The 19731-nt window shown below is 50.8% G+C and overlaps 6 protein-coding genes across 6 annotated transcripts; 1 reads left to right on the top strand and 5 right to left on the bottom strand.

The window, feature by feature from the left end:
* Nucleotides 1-163: 163 nt before the first annotated feature.
* M431DRAFT_3298 (hypothetical protein) lies at nt 164-2148 on the bottom strand (the record flags this gene model as incomplete). The annotated part of the gene is made up of 2 exons (XM_024914355.1): nt 164-1419; nt 1491-2148. 2 exons carry the CDS (start codon nt 2146-2148, stop codon nt 164-166), a joined length of 1914 nt encoding a protein of 637 aa, XP_024777996.1.
* Nucleotides 2149-5838: 3690 nt separating this feature from the next.
* M431DRAFT_362610 (glycosyltransferase family 2 protein) lies at nt 5839-8691 on the bottom strand. The gene is made up of 3 exons (XM_024914573.1): nt 8213-8691; nt 7331-8041; nt 5839-7237 (listed from the first exon to the last, which is right to left on the bottom strand). The coding sequence occupies exons 1-3, from the start codon at nt 8507-8509 to the stop codon at nt 5981-5983; spliced, it is 2265 nt and encodes a 754-aa protein (XP_024777995.1). The 5' UTR covers nt 8510-8691; the 3' UTR covers nt 5839-5980.
* On the bottom strand, nt 8692-9328 carry M431DRAFT_362601 (hypothetical protein). Its single transcript, XM_024914572.1, has one exon. It carries the CDS (start codon nt 9273-9275, stop codon nt 8874-8876), a length of 402 nt encoding a protein of 133 aa, XP_024777994.1. The 5' UTR covers nt 9276-9328; the 3' UTR covers nt 8692-8873.
* A 2814-nt stretch (nt 9329-12142) lies between these two features.
* Nucleotides 12143-14008, top strand: M431DRAFT_362575 (glycoside hydrolase family 12 protein). Its single transcript, XM_024914571.1, has 4 exons — nt 12143-12635; nt 13028-13083; nt 13144-13568; nt 13634-14008. The coding sequence occupies exons 1-4, from the start codon at nt 12392-12394 to the stop codon at nt 13899-13901; spliced, it is 993 nt and encodes a 330-aa protein (XP_024777993.1). The 5' UTR covers nt 12143-12391; the 3' UTR covers nt 13902-14008.
* A 1485-nt stretch (nt 14009-15493) lies between these two features.
* On the bottom strand, nt 15494-16387 carry M431DRAFT_492537 (hypothetical protein; the record flags this gene model as incomplete). Its single annotated transcript, XM_024917014.1, has 1 exon — nt 15494-16387. The coding sequence occupies one exon, from the start codon at nt 16385-16387 to the stop codon at nt 15494-15496; it is 894 nt and encodes a 297-aa protein (XP_024777992.1).
* Nucleotides 16388-16456: 69 nt separating this feature from the next.
* Nucleotides 16457-19393, bottom strand: M431DRAFT_505840 (hypothetical protein). Its single transcript, XM_024918703.1, has 7 exons — nt 19259-19393; nt 18963-19091; nt 17944-18723; nt 17768-17864; nt 17454-17707; nt 17017-17384; nt 16457-16956 (listed from the first exon to the last, which is right to left on the bottom strand). The coding sequence occupies exons 2-7, from the start codon at nt 19073-19075 to the stop codon at nt 16898-16900; spliced, it is 1671 nt and encodes a 556-aa protein (XP_024777991.1). The 5' UTR covers nt 19076-19091; nt 19259-19393; the 3' UTR covers nt 16457-16897.
* Between the last annotated feature and the right edge of the window lie 338 nt (nt 19394-19731).

Raw genomic sequence — 19731 nt, 5'->3', positions numbered from 1 at the left:
GACTCCCTCATGTTCGCCGTCATGTTCGCCACAGACGCACCCTGTTCCCTGTTTATCAGCCAGGCCATCGACTCGTTCCATATATACAAGCAATGGAAGAATTCGACAACACTCTCTATCTCATCTCATCATATATCATCTCACGGCCCTCGCATTCTAACGCTTAAAACTTGACTGTTGGTAAATCCGACATGTGCACCTTTGCCCCTCCATACGGCACCAGCTTATACGACTTCCTCGCCCCGATACATTTCCTGTTGAGAGGCGGCACGTCAGGCGTCACTCCAAGATACAGCGGCCAGTTGATTTGGCAACCATCAACAGTCATATAGTTCGGCGGCGCGCCCTGCTCAAAGATGGGATCCGGGAGAGTAGCGTTGCTGCTCACACCATGATACTGAATTGTCGAGGGATCGATTGCGACGTTCCACGGCTTAGTACTGTTGACGTAGTAATCTCGCAGCTGAGAGAAGGGCAAGCCAGAAATCCCAGCGCCACTGGGATCATAATATGCGTGTGGCAGAGACGAAGTCTGGGAGAAGCCAACATCTAAGGCATAGAGCAAGTTGCCATAAAAGACGGCAACACTGTTGTTTGGCCTTTGTTCCGTCCTTACTCCGGCAACGATGATGTATGTGATGGTAGTCTTTCCGGGATTGACAAAGATCTTGGCCATGCCCGTCGTCGGGTCGGCATCAAGGGTGAGGCGTGACGAAGACGCGCCAGACTGAGACACGGTAGACATCCGGTTATTGGACCACTCAGGCGCCCGCAGGTATAGAGTGAAAGCCTTGTCCGCATTGATGGAGTACTTGAGAACGTTGCTGAAGGGATAGTTTGTGTCGCATGTAATTGTGACCGAACCTCCGTTGACAACCGTCTTCACTGTTGATGGGCCAAGAAGAGCATGCGCCAGACCACCCGCGTGCGACACCCAGCTATTGGACACAAACTTGGGATATCCTTGAGGATGATTCACCGTGCAGCAGGGGTAAAGAGGCTCCATGCCAAACGTTGTAGCCACGCCGCTATTTGCCGTGGTAAAGACCTGGGGCACGCTACCGTCGCTCCTGATGATGTTGAGGGCAGACGGTTGATTCGGCTGGTCCATGTATTGGTGAGACCATTTATCGCCAGTCATCATCACGGGAAACGCGTTGAAAATAGTCCTCTCAGCACGATCGGCATACGAGTTATACCCAAGGACTTGATACATGTAGGCCAAGGAGTAAGATGTCTCAACGGCTGTGCAAAGTTCGCTTCCGATGTAAGGGGCCAAATCGCGCTCCCTCTCGTCGGCAAGGATGGATCCAGAAGCTGAGCCGTGATATTGAAATGTCCATTCGACGGCATTCTGGCTTTTGGTAATCATATCATCGTCCCCTGTCACTCTGTAGATGACGGTAGATGCCTTTAAGCCTGTGCATATGGTTGGTTATAAGTGCGGCTCGCTCAACGGGGGTATAAGCGTTGTGAGAACAACAACGTACCTTGGCCGACATTAACTCCGTGGATATATGGAAAGTTGGAGGCATTATTAGGGTTCACCACCTCCTGGAATACGCCCTCGGTATACCAATCCGCCCACTTGTAGTTCGTCTGAGAGTAAAACAGATTCATATTGTCCCACAATAGTGAATCCTGGTCGGATGGATACTTTTCCAGCATCCACTGAATCGTGATGATGAGATCGTGCACACGCGCCTGTCCCCAAGTGCAGTCGACGTTTCCAGGGCAGCTTGCAAATCCCTGACTGTTGTTGCGGAGCATCTTGTTGGCCAGCGTCATGAAGCGACGGAGCGCCGTTATGACTCGGGTCTCCCACGAGCTATCCGCTTCGACAAGCTGCGTCAAGCCAAGAAAGAAGGGAGTGCGAGCCCAAAAGTTTCTGGCATCGCCCACCTCTGGCCCGATCCATCCGTCAGTGGCCTGGAACCCCAAGACGGTATCTGCAACTTCCTGAACCTGCGCCTTGAGCCTGTCGTCGTCGAGCTGATATGCCAGCGGCACCAGTCCGTTGAACCAGTACGGCAGCCCCTCGTTCAAGGAGCTGTACTCGGTCCCGCCCGTGCCCGGCGTGTTGAGCCAGCTGGACTCGCTCACGTAGACGTAGAAGTCGTGCTCATGGCCTGCCATGCCATTCGCCATGGCGATCATCTCGCCTAGCAGCCATCCCCCAGGTTTAACTGATCCAAGCGGCAACGGGGCGAATGTCCATGGCCGAACTGTTTAACGGAGAAATAAGCAACGTGATCGAGAACAAGGACAGCTCATCTTCGCTCTCAGCAGAGTAAAGAGTAGAGAAGTGAGGTGAGGGAGACACGCGGAAAGGCTCACGAGTTGGTGTGGCAGCACCGGCAAGCGGTATCTGCGCTGCTGCTAAGATAAAAGTCAACTTTATGTTCAACATGTTGAAATCTCAGCCTCGCTACTCAAACGAGAAGCGAAATAGACAAGCAACTGAGATCTTGAAGAGAAGAGAAGAGGTGATCGGGAGTTGCTCCTTACAGTCCCATCCAGAATCCATACGCATCTCCATCGTTCCTTATTCTTTTATCTTAAGTCGTATTTCCTCCCTCACGTAATACGCTTTCCGCTGCCCTCTTGTCAGTCTGTTGTTGCAGATGTATTCCACCTCCTCCACTCTCGCAGCAACCCGGCTTCCTTTTGGGTCTCTGTTCCCTCTTTTGCCGCCCTCTTGTCCTCTCCTCCCCTCGGCGCCTTGAGACAGCAATCAAAAGGCAGAATGTTCCTTGCCGTCAGCAGGCTGCGTCCCCGTGACAATCCAGGCCGCCAGACGTTGTGATTGGCGACTGGAGTCTCGAGACGTACAGGCAAAGGGATGGTGGTGACATCGTGTCTCCTGTGCGACTGAGCCGCGGGGTTTCTTGTGGTCCTGAGACGCCGCCGAGGAGCCTAAAAGCAGGGAGGCTAGGCGGCTGGGGCCAATAGCGCCGAAGCAGGCGGTTACTTGTGTAGATCTGCTATTGATCCATTGTTCAGCGTCAAGTGGTCTTTGGGCTATTGATGATCTGCTGAGGACATGACAGATTCATCACATGGCGAGTAACGGTCGTGCCATGCATTTTAACATACATTTACACAGACACTAGCTGAGGTAGGGCTTTGCTTTTGGGGTGCAAGACGGCATTAGCATCACAATCTAATTCACCCAGGGCTGCATGTGCTCTCACTCTTCGGGACTGGACACAGCAGCTGACGAATGGAAGCATTTTCCATTTGCTAGCTCCCCAAGGTTCTAGAAGCGACTACATTTCATGGCTGGGGAAGGTCAAACTCAACTGGCAAGCAAGAGAAATTCTGTTAAGCTGCTGGCAAGACTGGATTCCGAATCGGATGGGACCCAAAGTGATTTGCCAAATAAAAAGAAGGAATCGAGAAACCACCAGCATACTTACAGAAACAGACAATCCGCGGTATACTCTTCATGCATAGCCATAATCATTTTTGAGGTCCCTATTTCTTGCAAACCGAATGACACCATCGCAGCCCGAGATGCCATTTTGGAAGGTTTAATCTTTGACGCTACGTCATGGCCATGACCCCAGATTCACATCTCCAATCTCCATCTCCATCTCATATCCGAGGTCCATCTACAGCATACTTACCCTACAACTGCAGAGTTCATCACAAATAGATGCCATATTAACACCATCTACTCCGTTCGCACATGCACATTCAAAGCACCCAACCCCAGCCCCAGCCTTTCCATTCTCATCATCCCACATCCCAATACAGAATAGAGCCAATCCTTCCTTCAACAAAATCGGGCTTTCGTTCAATATGCCCGAAAAGACAAAGATGCGGGGAAAGCGGAGCATCAAGAACAAGCCTGACATACATTCGGCGCCCCAAAAACCATCCATTCCATTAGCAATATAGCAGCAACACCAACAAAGGCGCTCTTACATGCTGCCCAACCTCCCAAAAAGTTCATGTCACTTGCACACAAACAGCTCAAATCCCACAGATCACCCCGTCAACCAGAATGTAACCAAACGTATTGTCCATCCCAAGGAAAGATAGATCCCGTGGCCCCCTCAAGCCCTTTGCTCGCTTTTCCCTTCCGCTCCAATCCGGTCCTCCGTCTCTTGATTTGCTCGGCAATTCTCGCTCGTTTATAAATATGTAACCAGTCACAATCCCCCTCTCCCCCAAAAATTTACCTTACTAGCATGCTTCCTCATAACCTGTTTGCTTGCACGGTCCTCGGACATGTAACGAGCAAGACAACAGCGAGCGGGGGTCACAACAAGTGTGCTCGTACAGATCTGGAAGGTGATGACAAGCCGCCTAAGCCGACCAGCCGGGAGCACCGCCGCCTTGGACTGCATGCATTGGGGATTCGCTGCGTGTTTTTTGTTGGAAAAAAACGCCCATCATTGTTCATGTCAGCACCCGGGCAGCGGTGAATTCGGGGAGCGTAGGGCGTGGGTTTTTTTTTTCGTCTGTTTGTCTATATTTGGATCTGGGCCGATTATACGATCCATCTTGGTCTCCGCCAGGGCGCAAGGGATAGACAAATATCGGACAGGGTTAACTATCCAGTGTGTACGAGGACAGTGCAAGTAAGTGTTCCGTATTCATCACCAACAAAAAGGCCCATGGAGATTTTGCGTTTTGAATCCACTCGCCGCGCAATCCGTTTCTAAACCACCGTGAACATGCTCCCCTCCGTTATCCCCCACCCTCGACACACCGTACAGTACCTACAATACATACATTCCATTCAAAAAGAAAGAAAAGGAAAAAAAGCAAGGAACGGACACGAAGTAGCTTTTACCGAGCTCTCCTCACGTCAAGCATTCAAAGTTCACCTCCTCCCCGCACGTCAACTCGCTCCCACCGAAAACGGTAACTCGGCGCTCCGCCAAGGTTCCAGAACACACAAAAAGAGTTCAAATGGCGCTCTCAGTATCCTGCAACCAATTCCACAGCAAGCCAAAAAGCCCATACTACCCATGTATAGACAAGCGATTCTGCGTCTTCTTCCCATGTTCTCGTAGTCCCCGATTTAATTGTACCTATACTCGTAACTGTGACCCTCAGGTTCCCATCCCGTATCCCCTATTTTCCCTCACAACATCGTATTGATCTGTAATCTTCACCAAAAGAAAAAAACCCAAGCAAGTTCCTCGGAGTCCTCCGTACGAAGTGACATAAACCCAGGCTCGCTCCACTTCAATGAGGAAAAAACCCGCCCATCACGAACGTCAGAATGAGTCCACCCACGGAAACAAGAAATAAGCTTCCACCCATTTTCAGCCCTTTACCTCGAAACTTGGTAGCCACGCGTTATGGCTCGCTCCAAATCTGACACGATCTGGGGCACGTTAAGACGCCTAGGCCGGGCTCGTAATGACCTTCCATCAGACTCAGCCGCCTCATCATTCACCCCCTATCCCGTACCCGGCCATACCTTCTCCGTCCGCTGGAGCATAGGTGGACCATTGCTAAGCTGCACAGTAGACGGATATTATTATGCGTGTCAACTTGTATCAAGAAGGTTAAACAAAGGGTACTTGTTCCGAGCCGAATATCCCGAGCCTCTCTGGCGGTCTTGGACCACCACACTAGTCTCACTCTTGAGTTGTACGGACCATATGGAAAAGAGCACTGCAATGAATGTGTTGTTCATTTGTTCGCTAGATACATGGCGGATTGCGCCGTATTAATCTATAGTTGCAATAGACTCGACTGTGTCGAGCATGCCTGCTTAATTACCTTACTGTCAAGTCAAAATATTCACGTGTCTCTATGTTCATACATATCCCTTGCGCCTTTCAACATCTAGAAAAAAATAACAAAATATCCCGTGGAACCCAGCCGGTGCTCATCGTAATGCTCTGCTGCCATCAAACATCCCTCGCATTCACATTAGAACCCTACTCCAATGTCGTGGAGCCCGAGACACGGTTGAATATACGTGTGTCTCTGAAACCTTTCCACCGTAATGCATTTAGAAAAGGAAAGATGCGACAAATATAAGACATGTATACAGTGTCGAAAAGGTGTATTCGAACTCGAACCAAGCGGCCTGGCCACCAAAGGCAATCTTTTTGCTCTGGGTTGTCGGGTGCGCAACCTTGGTCTCGGGGTCGCGAACAAGAAGATCCTCTCGGTCGGGCATCTGGGGAGGGTCAATGGCGTAGGCGACTGGGGTCCAGAGGGAGCTGCAGATGAAGATGAACGTCAGAGGCGGCCAGAAGGCGTGCGTCACCAGGCAGAGGAGGATGTCCCTGACGCGGTTGCTCTCCTGGAAGAAGCAGCGGTACGAAACAAGGCATACAGCAACCAGTGTCAGATAAACGAATGCGAGGTGGAAGAGCGCCATGTAGTTGATGAGGATGGTCCACAGACGACGGAACATGTTCTTCTTGAGCTTGGGATCACGCTCATTAAGGGCCGAGGAGAGCGAACCGGTAGGCTTGAAAGCCTGTGCTTCTCCGCCAAGCCATTTTGGTAGGGCGAATGCGCGAATGATGCAGAGAGCAATGTAAGGCGACATCCAAAGCTGGTAACGAGAGCCTCGCTGGCCAGTGTGATAGCCGGCGGGAATGAAGAGAACAAACTCGCAGAGACGGTTGACGATGGTGTTGGCAAAGCAGGCACGAATGAGCCATCGAAGCTGGGTATCGTTGGCGTACGCGACCAGGGGTTTGCCCATGATCAGAATGATGGGAATGGCAAAGAGCGAGATGGACAGCAAGATTGTGTACAGACTAAGAGAGGCGTAGAGGAAGCCGGAGAATCGCTGGGCAAATGTCATCTGGCGGACCTTTTCACCCCAGAGACAAAAGTTGAGCTTGAACGACGTATCCACGGTACCAATAGCCCAACGAGTACGCTGCTTCAAGTGGCTGCCGTAATCTTCGGGAACGGTTCCGAATTGAAGAGGTTCGTGAACGTAGGCCGTCTTCCATCCCTTACCGAGCATGAGAGTCGATGTCGCCACGTCTTCGGCCAGCGAGCCCAGGGGGAAGTTTCCAATTTGCTCCAAAGCCTCTCGCCTAGCGACGTAACCGGATCCAGTGCACCATGCTACGCCCATGGCGTCCTTGATGGGCTCAATGACGTGAACGAAGAAATCCAGAGACTGAGCCAGAGGATCGGAGGGGGGCGTGTTGTAGAACAGCTGAGGAGGGCAAACCAAGGCCATTTTGGGGTCCATTACAGCGTGGGGAAGCAAAGCGCGAAGCCAATCTCTCTCAGGAATCTGGGACACATGTTAGTCTTTTGACGGCTCACAGGTAATCTTTCTCCGTCTCCCATCTTCTCCCCCAACTCCAAGAAAAAAGAGAGAACTCACCATGTCAGCGTCCAGGGCCGCCATGTACTGGGAAGCACCGCCAGGCAACATATGAACTTGATCTAGACCATAGTTGAGGTTTCCGGCCTTGAAATGATGGGGTTGTCCAGGAATCTTGACACGGGCCATGTAGTACAAATTGGGATAGGTGTGCGAGAGAATTGCGCAAGATCGCTCCAGGCCAGCAGACTTGCCGTCGTCCAGAACAATGACTCTAAACCGATCAATGGGGTAGTCTTGGTCACAGGCGCCGCGAACCGTATCCATGACAAGCTCGTCGTCCTCACCGCAGCAGGTAACAAAGCAATCGACAGTGGGCACATCGTTTCCGGTCAGCCTCATCTTGGGCCTGTGCCTCTTCTTCAAAGACCACATGGTCCAGATGTTGTGCATGAGCGAGGGAACGGCGACTACAAGTTCGACGGCAATGAAAACCCAGGCGGCGGCAAAGGTGGTGCCGGATGCCTTTTGCGCCAGGATGACGCAGGCAATGCGAAGTCCAAGGTAGGTCAGGTACACTCCGGTGTTGAGGATGGTGAGAAAGGGCGTCAGAGTGTAGAGATATCGTCTCCAGCCTTTCCAGATGTCGGAATCGTCTCGGTCGTGCAAAATGGCCACGCCGTTGTGGTCGTCATTGTCGCTGCTAACCTCTTTGCTCGGAGAACGGCCATTCTGTGGCAGAAGAGTGGTCAGGCTTATGTGACTTGGGTTCTGCAGTTTAAGGAAAACAGGAAGTAAAGGACGTCAGCGGCGACTTCGCGGCAAGAGTCATGGTCATGGTCACAAGTATACAGGGTACCTATATACTACCAATCTCTGACAATTGGGTCAAAAGCAGAGGATCAGGGAGAGGGGAGGATAAGAGAGGGGAGTTATAAATACCATTGGAGTAGACGATCTTGAATCGGCATATATCAGGTGTTTTGTCGAAGACAACTGGTCGTAAGGCGTTGTAGCGCCGCTCCTCAAGGTCAGAGAAGGAGAGCTTCCCGTTCCTGCAATGGAAGGCGGCCATTGCGGTGCTGTGAAGTCGTCGGGATGGGCTGCACTGGAGCGGTTGGACCTCATGTTGTCAGAGAGCAATCGTGGATGAGAGTCGTCGGAGCCGGTTTGGTGGTGACGCCGGAAGTTGCCAATATCAACCATCTCCTCATACTCTTCCTGGTGACCTCTCATCATGGTGGGCGAACGGTTTTATGTGGCTCGGGCCACAAGCGAGAGAGAAGGGCCTTGTCGGATTACCAAAGGGGTGAGCGAGGGGAGAAGCCGGTCAGCCCGGAGCAAAAGGGTCTTTTTTCTTGTTCTTTGCTCCTCAATGATGAATGGCGGTGATGGATGCAGCAACTGGGAAAAAGTGTATCCTTGGCCGGATCGAAAAGAGGCTGAAGATTGCACCAGATAAACGAAAGTAGCAGCACAGACAGGCCTGGCACTGGGCAAGCCGCAAGCTATCCTGGGGGTGTAACGGGGGCCGCTGCTGAAGGGGACAGAGTAGGTTTTCCCCTAAAAAATTATATGTACTAAACGAATGTGAGCAGCGAAGCTATTTTCGCCGCAGATGACAGCGGGAGAGGAGGGGAATAGCGAAGGTTGAGAGGAGAGAAGAAAGCAAGAAAGGTAGTGAAAAAGGAAGAGGCCGAGGCGGAAGGAGATGAATGTTGGATGAGATGGAGGGTGGTGTGGTGTGGCACAAGTAAGGAAGTACCTGGTACCGCGCGAGGTACGGGTTCTGGGTAGATGTGAAAGATGGAGCTAGCGCTGGTACGAGGTTGGTCGGGCTAGCAAGTACATACGAGGGGGTCCTCGTGGAGGTAACCGTGGGTTGACTGACACCAGACACGAAGTGCGGCTGGGACAGACAGCGAGAAAAAGGTGCAATGTGGGGGGGACGGTAGGCAGTACTTGGAAGGTCTTGTAGTCTTGTAGCAGCTACATGTTGATCCATCAGATGCGATGCTTAGTAGCTGGGCCTTGAGAATACCTACTCGCAGTATCGACCTTAGTAGCTTTCCACATCTACATCCACATCTACAGCTTTCTGGCTCACATCATGCTTGCAAATGTACAAGCGCCAATGCCAAACGACTGTTGACTCCAGTGACGACAGCTGAAAGGCCGAACCTTGAAAGCAGCAGCTCAGCGGGAACAGCGGGTGGCAGTGGGCTGCCAGTGGGCTGCCAGTGGCCAACGCTAAGCTCCAGCAGCTCTAGCCCGCCATCGACAGCTGCCTGTAACGCCTGTGCGTGTAGGCGGTGCTGCTAGCCTGCGGAGCCGCCAAACGGGCTGGCAGCTGATGCAGGTACACAGTACTTGGGTCAGCGGGCGTGCACAAGCGGCAGCTGGGCCGTGCGGGGTTCCAGTTTTCGCATCGTATCTTGTACAGGATACGCGCGCTGTAGACAGGGTTCACACCATTTTTTCTCGTGTTCTGGCGGGCGGATAAGGCGAGCAGGGACTCGTCGTCATAGGCTAGCGACAAACGGGCTGGTTTGCAGGCTGGTCGGAAACGACCAATGCAGTATAACGCACAATGCAAGCAACGTTGACACAGGCCGGGCCAGTGTGCATGCACCCTCTTTTTTTTTTTTCCTACTCGTTTTTTTCTTTGTCTGTCCTGTCTGTCCTGTTTCTCTTTGCTGGTCCCCAAAGAAAATACGAGGCCGGAGTGGCGTGACGTGGGCCGGGAATTACTATTGGGACATGTACTTGTACGAAGCGGTCCTAGCAGAGAGGAGAACTGCTGCTATATTTGGACCTTTGTCTGGCACACGCGGTTGCTTAGTAGTCGCTGTACCTGTACTTGTACAATTGATATCCATTGACACGAGGCAGAGCAATTTGACGTCGGATGTAATGAAGCTTGTCGTTGAATGTTGTTTTTGACTTGCAGCCTCAGTGCGGAGCTGCCAATGCCAAGTTGCGTAGGCGCATGTGCGAGCATTACCTTGTTTGTATGCTTGAGCGCAATTCCCACAAAAACACACTCCTGTCTCGACTTTGTCCAAGCCACCTTTTTTTTTTGGGTTCTGATTTCTGATCCAGACACAGACAGACAAAGAGACACTCGAGCTGACGAGTACTCCATACAGTACAGTACCAAAAGGGGGTGCAATAGATAAGCCCATATCACTTCAATCCTGCCCGGCGTGATTGGCCCAAGGCTACGAGACTATCCTATGCCTACTCAAGGTACCCGTTCCCACCATCCACTTAAAATCTCCTGGCAGCGTTTTGCTCAGCACAGCAGCTGTGATCGGCCTGTGGTGAGACCTGAGACGTCGGGATGGTGTTAGTCCGATGTCAAGTGATGGTTGAACCGCCGTGATTCTCGTCCACCTTGCCTTGCATGTCTTTGATTCTTGTTTTCAAAGATTCCGAGGGAAAAAGAGGGGCAAGCTTCGTCTCCACCATCGGGATAAGGAAACCGGATTAGATCGTGATTGGATTAGCGCTGAGAAAAGCAGATTTGAGGTGTGGTTGGGAAAAAGTGGTTGGAGGAAAAAAACAAATCAGTATTACCAAGTAGTACTCAGCAGTAAGGAGCATTACTTTACTCCTCTTCCTTGACTCTCTGACACCGGCTTGGTGGCCTGAGTGAGAGCCTCTTCCGCGATCATGTGCCCAACAAGTACATGCAGCAGGCAGGCAGGCAGAGGCAACTTCGTACTTTATGGAGCAGAGGTGGGTTTTCTCTACGATGGTTGGCATCGCCGCAATCGTTGATACGGCCGAGATGCCACCAAAAGCTTCGTAGCCGTAGCGCTCCATGCGTGTGTTGGTGCTGCTCTCGGCACTACAGCGGCGCATACTGTAAGTAGACAGGCAGAAACTGACAGACTTGACGCACGAATCGGTTCCATGTGCACATGCTGGTGATGCTTGTCCTACTTTCGTAGCGGCCGTCAGACATCCATTGATAACGGCAAAGCGGCTGGTGTCAAAGCGATGCCTGTCTGGGGGCTCAACGCCATTCGATTGTCAACGCCGGCACCATCGGCTTCGCTGTGAGGCTGGGAGGCGGTTTGCTCAGGTTGTTTGTTGACTCGAGGCTGCACTGCACTGTTCGCTTTGTTTTTGTTTACCTCCCTATTCTTTCTTCGCTCTCACCCGGCCCCCTTTTCTGACCTGACATGACAGATGCATGGCCAACCTCGTATGTGCCACAGTACTGTATCTGCTGTTCGTACGGGTACCTACTCGTAGCAATCAAAACAGCAAACGGATACCCGCCTTGCCGCCCTGCTGTGAATGTGAATGTGAACGTATGTAACTGTAACACTGCATCTTGACTCCCGTCCATGTCAATGGCAGATCGCCCGTCCGTCACCCGTCTTCAGCCCCCCTAGAAGCTCTCTCTGGCTGACACGAGTGCATCATCCCCCGTCACAGACGCTCCACCGTCCCAGTTTTGACTTTTTTTTCCTTTTCTCCCTTATCCCTCGCAATCCCCGGCGATCCACGGATACAGCTGCTGCATCGAGCACTAGAATCGTGTTTTGTGGCGGCGCCCACTTGTTTCCAGCGTGAAGACGGATTTTCGGAGCAATCGAGCTGCGGCTCATCGTTGTTCCCCCCCTAGCACAGCTGCTTCAGGCGGTTCCAGCACTTCGCGGAACCGCTGAGGCGTACCGGCCTGTGCGCTAGACCACTAAAGCCCGCCCACCGCGTCCACTAGCGCAGCGCAGTACTTGTTGCAGCCAGCAAAATTCAGCGCTGTTGCCGGGTACCGTACGAGTACATGCACTTGCACGGGCTCGGCCACGCCTTCAGCTTGTACTCTTCACACCTTCGCACAGCCGAGTCCAGGCACCCGGCACATGTACATGTACATGCGCTTCGTACCTCGTAACCCGTACCTTGGACAAAGCTCCAGGTCCTCGTATCGCTGACTCTCCTCTCACGAGAAGTTGAGCTTCCCCCTCCATCCATTCGACAAAAGCATCTCAAAATCTCTCGACGGCCCTCGACGACCCTCGACGACGCTCGCTCGTTGACTTCCGCAGCTTTGCGGCAACAGACGCTCGTTTTTTCTTTCTTCTCTCGCTTTTTCCCGCAGCCGCCATGACAATCCGCATCCTCGTCAACGCGGCGCTGCTGGCCATCCCCATCGCCGTCACTTTGGGCATCTTGTTCGGCCTCCAATCGCACCGAGCAGCAACCGGCCAGCCGCCTCTGTTTGCGCCTGAGCCTCCCCCGATTCCCTCTCCCAAGCCGCCGGCACCACCAAAGAATGGTGTCACCAAAACGAGATACTGCCAGAAATCGTTTGGAATTACGCCTGATACAGAGGGCCAGCAATATACCTGTAGGTGCCGCCTGAAATGTCCCTGGAAATGTGCTGTGGCGCAATCAAATCAGTTCAAGATCGCCAAGATGGATGCGGCCAAGGCGGTACACATTGGTGTCCAACTATTTCCTGTTGTTCTGGCGAGGCCTACTATGTTTCGACGCTGCGGCTCTGACCTTGGAAATGATCTTGGGTGTCTGCGAACCATTCATGAAGCCAAACCAGAGCGCCATGTCTTTTTCTTGAATCCCCATCCTAAACTTCACTCGAAAAGCTCGTTGCTGCATCTTGGATCATTTTTTGATCTGCCACTGCTACTTTGCATCTCCTCCCCTCCATCCATACTCATCATCCAATTCCCTGCTGCAAATGATGATCCAACAAGCTCAACTGACACTTGCTCTTACTAGTGAATCCTAATCAATGGAACTGGAACCCGGGTGACCCGGGAGCGCTTTGTGTTAATGTATGTACCTGGAATCCAGGCTTCCTTATCCTGGTGTAACGCCTACTGATAGACTTCAAGGTCACCACGTTTAACAACGGCACATATGCCACAAAGACCACGGCTCCCCAGTTTATGATTTCTTGGCAGTACCCCCCTGGACCGGAGGATAACCCAGTTCACGCTTTCCCCAACATCCAGGTCGACAGCGATGTATTCCCTGCGGCCATTAGCAGTATCTCCAAGGTCGACGTAGACCTCGCATGGTCCTACGGTATTGGTAACGAGACTACTGTTGCCGCGAGTCTCGCCGATCTCACAGCCGATAATCTCAACACCAACGTTGCCATCGACATGTTCATCGACAGCGACAAGACGGCTGCCCAAAACCCTTCAAAGGCCAAGTACGAACTCATGGTTTGGTTTGCTGCCATTGGCCCTGCTACTCAGCCCATCGGCTTTGCCACAGGTCCTGTTTCCACTCAGACGCTTGACGGCAACGATTTGTAAGTGTATTCTGCGTACTTCAGGAACCCCTCGCGAATGCATTGCTGACGGCCGCCATTTATAGCAATCTTTACGCTGGTACTAACCAACAGAAGCAAAACGTCCTGACATGGTACACGAACACGCCGGTGGAAAAGTTCAACGGAGACATTTCTCCTCTTATCAACAGCCTGTTTAAGCTCACCTCTACCACTACCGAGCTTCCAAAGTCTGGCGACTACCTAGGATACCTGGCTCTGGGCTCTGAGGCCTTTTCCGTGGACAAAACAGTCACCCTCTACGTGCCAAAACTATCGATAGATATAGAAACAGCTACCTCAAGTAGCACCTAATAATACAGCGACCTGATTTTTTTTTTCTCTTTCACTGTATCTCGCCAAGGACCCTGCTCGATCATTACCTCATTTGACCTGCCGACACGATCTAATTGGGATATATATTGGTGAAAATTTAACCGTCCAAGATCAGATCCGGCTGAAATGACGCCGCCAAGGCCCCTCTCTCGATGCAACCTCCTGTGGCAGCGGCGACGGAAAATCCCCTAGATGACGGCACGGCAAAATAAAGCATCAATATATCGATCGAACAAGGCATGGCATTTCTCCGATTCGATCTCGACAGGCAACGATGAGATTAGCGGTTCCAGAAACTCGGGCGAATTTGCATTGCATGGCGATTGAGCCGATTGCGTCTAGGGGTATGGAGTTAGGGTGGGCTAGGCTATAATATGAATATGTTTTGGTTTTTTTTTAAACGTGCGCGTCAGGATGGCTTGGAAAGCTACGAATCATGGAACTCGAGTGACATTTTTTCTTTCGATTTTTTTTCCTTCTTTTCTTTCCTTTTTTTACGCTACGCTCATACCTGGTGCTAGCTTTTCCCGACAGCTCGGTGGTCAGTGGGGAGTGCGATCTTCAGGAGCGAGGCTCTCAGCTCTCATGGCAAAACTCTTCGGGTAAAAGCTGCGGATGACTTAATTAACCTGTCGCCACCGCGCCCCTGGGAGCCTTGCAATTGACCAATGAGAAATGGATATCGGGCAATTGTATTTTTAGAAAAGGAATGTTTTAGTGCAAGCTGTCGCGATGCCGGTCGCCGGGCTAGTATCGTCGCGCCCTGGCTAGAGGGGGAGTTGGCTGTTGTTCCTGGATGACGCATCTCTAATTTTAATAAGTGAAGCAATGAAGCGATTGATACTGATAGTCACATGTACTTTCAAGACAAGACAAGACAAGAAGCGTAAATATTAATGTCAGTTATGGGAACAATAAACTATTTTGTTACGATTCTGCGGCCGGAATTGTTCAGCTTTTTCTTCCCGTGATTCCAGAAGCTGTCAACGGTAATAGGCATAGACTAAGAAAAAAAAAAAAAAAAAAAAAAAAAACTCTTCTTATCCACCAAGGGTCTTTTTCTCTCTCTTTCGGCCACCCCGGAGTCCATGGAGCCCGGGTTTCGAAACCACAAACAGCGGAGACTTTATGTAGGAAGTACTGTACTTGCTTTGCTTCACTGACAATTGGCCGCATACCGAGACCCTTTTCCATCCAATAAGTTTGTGTTCGTTCCTGACTTGTGACAGAAAAGTGGTGCTGTGACCCACGATGGAAAGGTGGGCTGGATGGATATGTACTTGGCTTGCTTGGCTTTCTTGTATTGATGACTTGTCAGTGTTTGATGATTAAGCTGGGCGGGTGTATGTTGTTTGCCAAGAAAGGTTGGCGACGACATTTTGATCTGTTGGCTGGTTGGATAGCTTGGTGAATGAATGGCTGCTCTATCCAATACTGAACGCACATGTTGTTATTGTCTTTGGTGGTTTCTCTAGAGGGTTGATGTCTCTTTGTGTATGTCTCTTTGTGTATAAGCTTTGGAATGACCAGATACATATCCCATTAAACCCCGATGTTGAGCAGTGTAAGCATCATAACTTGCATCGTATTTGATCTTCCCTCTTCAACACCAATTTCTTCCAGAAATTCCTGATGGTATCCCAATACATCTCCTCATTCCCCCGAGGCAGCGAACAGTGGTTGCTATTTAAGAAGCAAACATTATCAACTTCGTATCCTTTCTCCTTTGCTTCCTTTATATGCAACTCGACATCTTTATACCCAACCACTACATCTTCTTTGGCGTACAAGTAAAATCGTCGAGCCAAGCTCCCAAAGACATTCGAATCATTGAGCTGGCGGCGATAGTCCTTTACGCCAGCAACTAACCCCGCATGTGTTAAACTTGAAGAGAGAGTTACGGCGAGAAAGAGGAGCGGCTTTCCGAGTAGCTGCCCCAAAAGAGTAGATGGAAGAGAGACTATGGCCCCTTGATATGTGCGCATATAGTCTGTTTGCCCAGGACAGCAGTCTATAATGATTCCCTTGAGATACGGTCTCAGATCAAGCGACTCGGCTCTGTCTTTAGTATCCCGTAGCGAAAGTATTAGATGAATAGCGGTATGAAGTCCTCCGTTGGAGAATATGTGGAATAGTGTCGAAGGCCTGCCTTTCACTCTGCTGGTAACATGCCGACGAATAGCATCGCGCGCCGGCTTTAAACGCGCATGGGTAGCACCAGATGTTGCAGCTGCAAACTCAAATACTCGTGTAGTGACGAGCAGGATTGTTGCGGCAGGCCAGATGGCGCGATAGCTGAGGAGATATTTCTGAATTCTGGAGGCCGTCGCTCCGCCGAGCCAAGTGAAAAGAACGATCAGAGACGGACCTTGACTCTCATCAGAAGTAGAATCGGAGGATTCATAGAGATAGAGATTATCGCCGATAGGCTGGAGAGGCTCCAATGCATTAGGACGGCTGGACATGACTGTCGCATGCTGGAAATTTCGATCCTTCAGCGCGCAATACACGTCACACGAAGAAAATTAGAGAGCATCGCACATATATTCACAATGTCTAAGACCGCTGCCTCGGCAGGAAACCTTGACTCCGCCTTATTCCACAGCATTGTGGCTGAATTGTATGCAGCTGAAATCCTCCGCCAGCTCCGGGTACTACACTATTGACCAATAGTCCCTCTTGTATGATGTGCTCATCCATACAAATACCCTGCATGTGATGGAACCCAATAGGCCAGCTGCATACATGTCCAAGATAATCCTGCCAATCATTGTCCTCCTTTTATATCCGTCACTTTTAAATTGCCGCGACAGAGCAATCGTTCTCTGAGCGACAACCTGATATCAGAGGCCTGATCGACTGTTTAAAAACCAACTCTTAGTTTTGCCAAAATTTGGGAATATTATCATGATATATACACTGTTTAATTATTGCGTGATGAATTGAATTGAGTTATTTTGGAGAAGAGGATGGTCCTAATAATGACTGACTTTTAGTTCATGCTCTATCAAGTCAATAGCCTCAAGGTAAGCTCCTGTATTCCCTGCGTTAGTATGCCGACACCACATAATGACCAATTCTAATTTTTACTCACCTGCGACGTTCCATCTCTGGTTTGCCTTTCTTAACAAGTCCATACATAGAGACACCTGCGACGGGTATCCTGAGGCTTCTACGGCTGGAGTCGTAGCCATGAGATAAACGATATTGGCCAGGCACTGGTATATGCTATCCAAGAACCATGGCGACAAGCTAGCGAGATTCTCCATAGACTCTTGATCTTGCACCATTTCCCCGAGGACTTCAATGAATGACATGGCCTTGAAAATGCAATTCTTCATGATACTTTGGCATCGGAGCGCTATTTCGCGAGCGAGGGCCATTTCGGTCACATCAAGTGCCCTATCATTGTAGATGGCGAATGAGTCGCAAGAGTGATGATCGCATAACTTCATCAGTGCGCTAAACATGAATTCTCTAGCTTAGTATTGTGAATTGTCTTCAAAAAACCATGATAACTGTTGAACTCACCTCAGACAAACACCCACGGAGCTGTAAAAGTGCATCATACTGGACCTGTCTTTGCCGATGACCTCTAAGAAAGACCACAAGACCTGGCTGAGCACCTCGACATCGTTCTGTACGAGTGCTAGGCTTCGTGTATCATCATTGCAGTGCTTGATAACCTCTCCCTGTAGATGAGAGGCCTGAGCAAGACGAGCAAATGGACTTGCTGATAGATGTTTGGATGAAGATAGAATGAGACGCTCAGGATACATGGCTTGCTGTGGACAAAGGGTTAGCTTCGCTGGTCTGCTATTGTCAGCAAACTAGACGTAACTTACACCGGAATCCCAGGAGTCATCATTGACAGGGAGATGAGATGTTGTCTTAGGATCAGCGGATAAGAGAGGCCGGTTGTCTCCAACAGAAGTAATGTACCTGCTTGTTATTAGCTTTGTATCACCCAAATGATATATGCATTGAACATGCATTGAACATGCATTGAAGGGAGGGTTACCGTTCAAGAATCACAACCAACCACCAAACCCGCTGCCTCTCTTCCCAGTCTATCCAAGTGCGCGGCTGCTCCAAGATTTGAGGCGCTTCACGATTATGTATGCCGAGGACCATGGCTTGTGTTACACAACAGCCCACTGAAACATAAGCAGCGGGAAAAATCCCATGTCCCATCTCATACACCGAGATAAGTAGATTAGCCTGAAGCTTTAGCAGCGTATATACACCTGCTATTTCCAGAGAAGCTGCAAACTCCTTTGCGCAGATGTACAGCAAATCTTTCACTGCGTTGGACGAGCTTCCAGGCACATTCTGGATGAGCTTCATGGCAAGGAGCAACAAAGCAAAATCCGCTCTGGGCCGGTTACCTAGTTCCAAATCAGCCAGCGAGGTTAACCGCACTTGGCTTATGATGGGAATCCATTTGTGGATCGTATGGAAATACTGTGACATGATGGCCGCGCTCTGAGCCTGATCCCCCAAGTAGGCCCAAACGGCGGCGGGGATCATGTCACTCGAAGGCGGCGACGGAGCATCAGGGCGGGTCTGGATGTCTGTATCCAAGAACAGCTTTTGGAAGCGGAGGGCTGCTGGATAAAACGCACAAGGGGACTGCGATATTGAGAAGCTGGTTGTGTCCCGGCTGGAAGCCGTCGAAGTGGATTGAGGCTGGGGAGAGAGCCTGCTCACATGGTTGGCGACAAGAGACTCGAGCTCTTGGATTCGGGTTTTCAGCTCATTCTCCGACTGCCGATTGGTATAATCACATGGCCTGCGTAACCTGGGTATGTGAGCAATAGGCCAATGAGATATGAGGACTTTTACAAGAACGGAAATGTGCTTCGGAGCAGGGGCCGGAGTCAACGGCCGGCAAGGCGGCCGCTCTCAAGCAGTATGCGGGAAGCGGAAGCTGGTAGAAGCTAGGCATTCCGGTAAAATACAAGTATAAGAGAGACGGTAGCAAATTCATGACTACATGAAGAAGAAGGTAAGATGAGGAGAGGCAGATGGAATATTTACCTGGTGCACAGAGAGCAGCTGGGCAAGGTCTTGTCGCATCGCCGCTTGTATTTTTGGCAGGCTGCGCAAGCACGCACAGCCTTTTGGCTGGATTGTGAAGATTTGTCACTCATATCGGAAGAAGAAAATCTAGAAGCAAGCCCAATGCGCAAAGACTGTCAGTAAGTAATTCGGTGGTGGTTGGTCTGATGGCGATAATCGTAGCTCCGGAAGGGTACAAGCGGCCGCTCAGGAGCTCTACACATCCGGAGCGGGAACGAATGACGCTTTCTAACACGGAGCTCCGGTCCACTCACAGCACTTGAAACATCGGCGGTTGGTTTGGAAGACGGAGGAGGGCCGACAACGAGTTGAGAGGTTCTGTTTACTGACGAATCTCTACCAGTCCTTCTTTCTGTGTACGTATGTGTTCAGTGTGTCGCGCTTCGGACAAGCGGGATGACAATTACATTGGTAGGAGATTTGATGAAAGGCAAAAGCTTTGAGAGCCAGCTCCGTAACTCTGCCCGCAAACCTTGCTGAAAGCGGCAGGGTGGGATTTTAACAAATTGGAGCGGCCGCGCCGAGCGGGAAAAACCCGCTCGCCCTGATGGAGTCCCGGGGATAACAAATCTTGGGTTCACTTGTCGGGCCATGTCCGCCGCTAGCTTGCGGTTGTATAGACTCGCCTTGAGCGGCGTGGAGAGCCGCACATTGAGGGGGAGGCAAGTTTACAACTCGAATGTAGATTGCCTCCTCACGGAGTTAAGGTAGAGCAAATGGAGTGAAG

Source organism: Trichoderma harzianum (genome assembly GCF_003025095.1).
Source record: "Trichoderma harzianum CBS 226.95 unplaced genomic scaffold M431scaffold_3, whole genome shotgun sequence".
In the NCBI taxonomy this organism is placed as follows: Eukaryota; Fungi; Ascomycota; class Sordariomycetes; order Hypocreales; family Hypocreaceae; genus Trichoderma; species Trichoderma harzianum.
The sequence above is the reverse complement of the archived record's forward strand: the minus strand, read 5'-3'. Positions and strand labels throughout refer to the sequence as shown.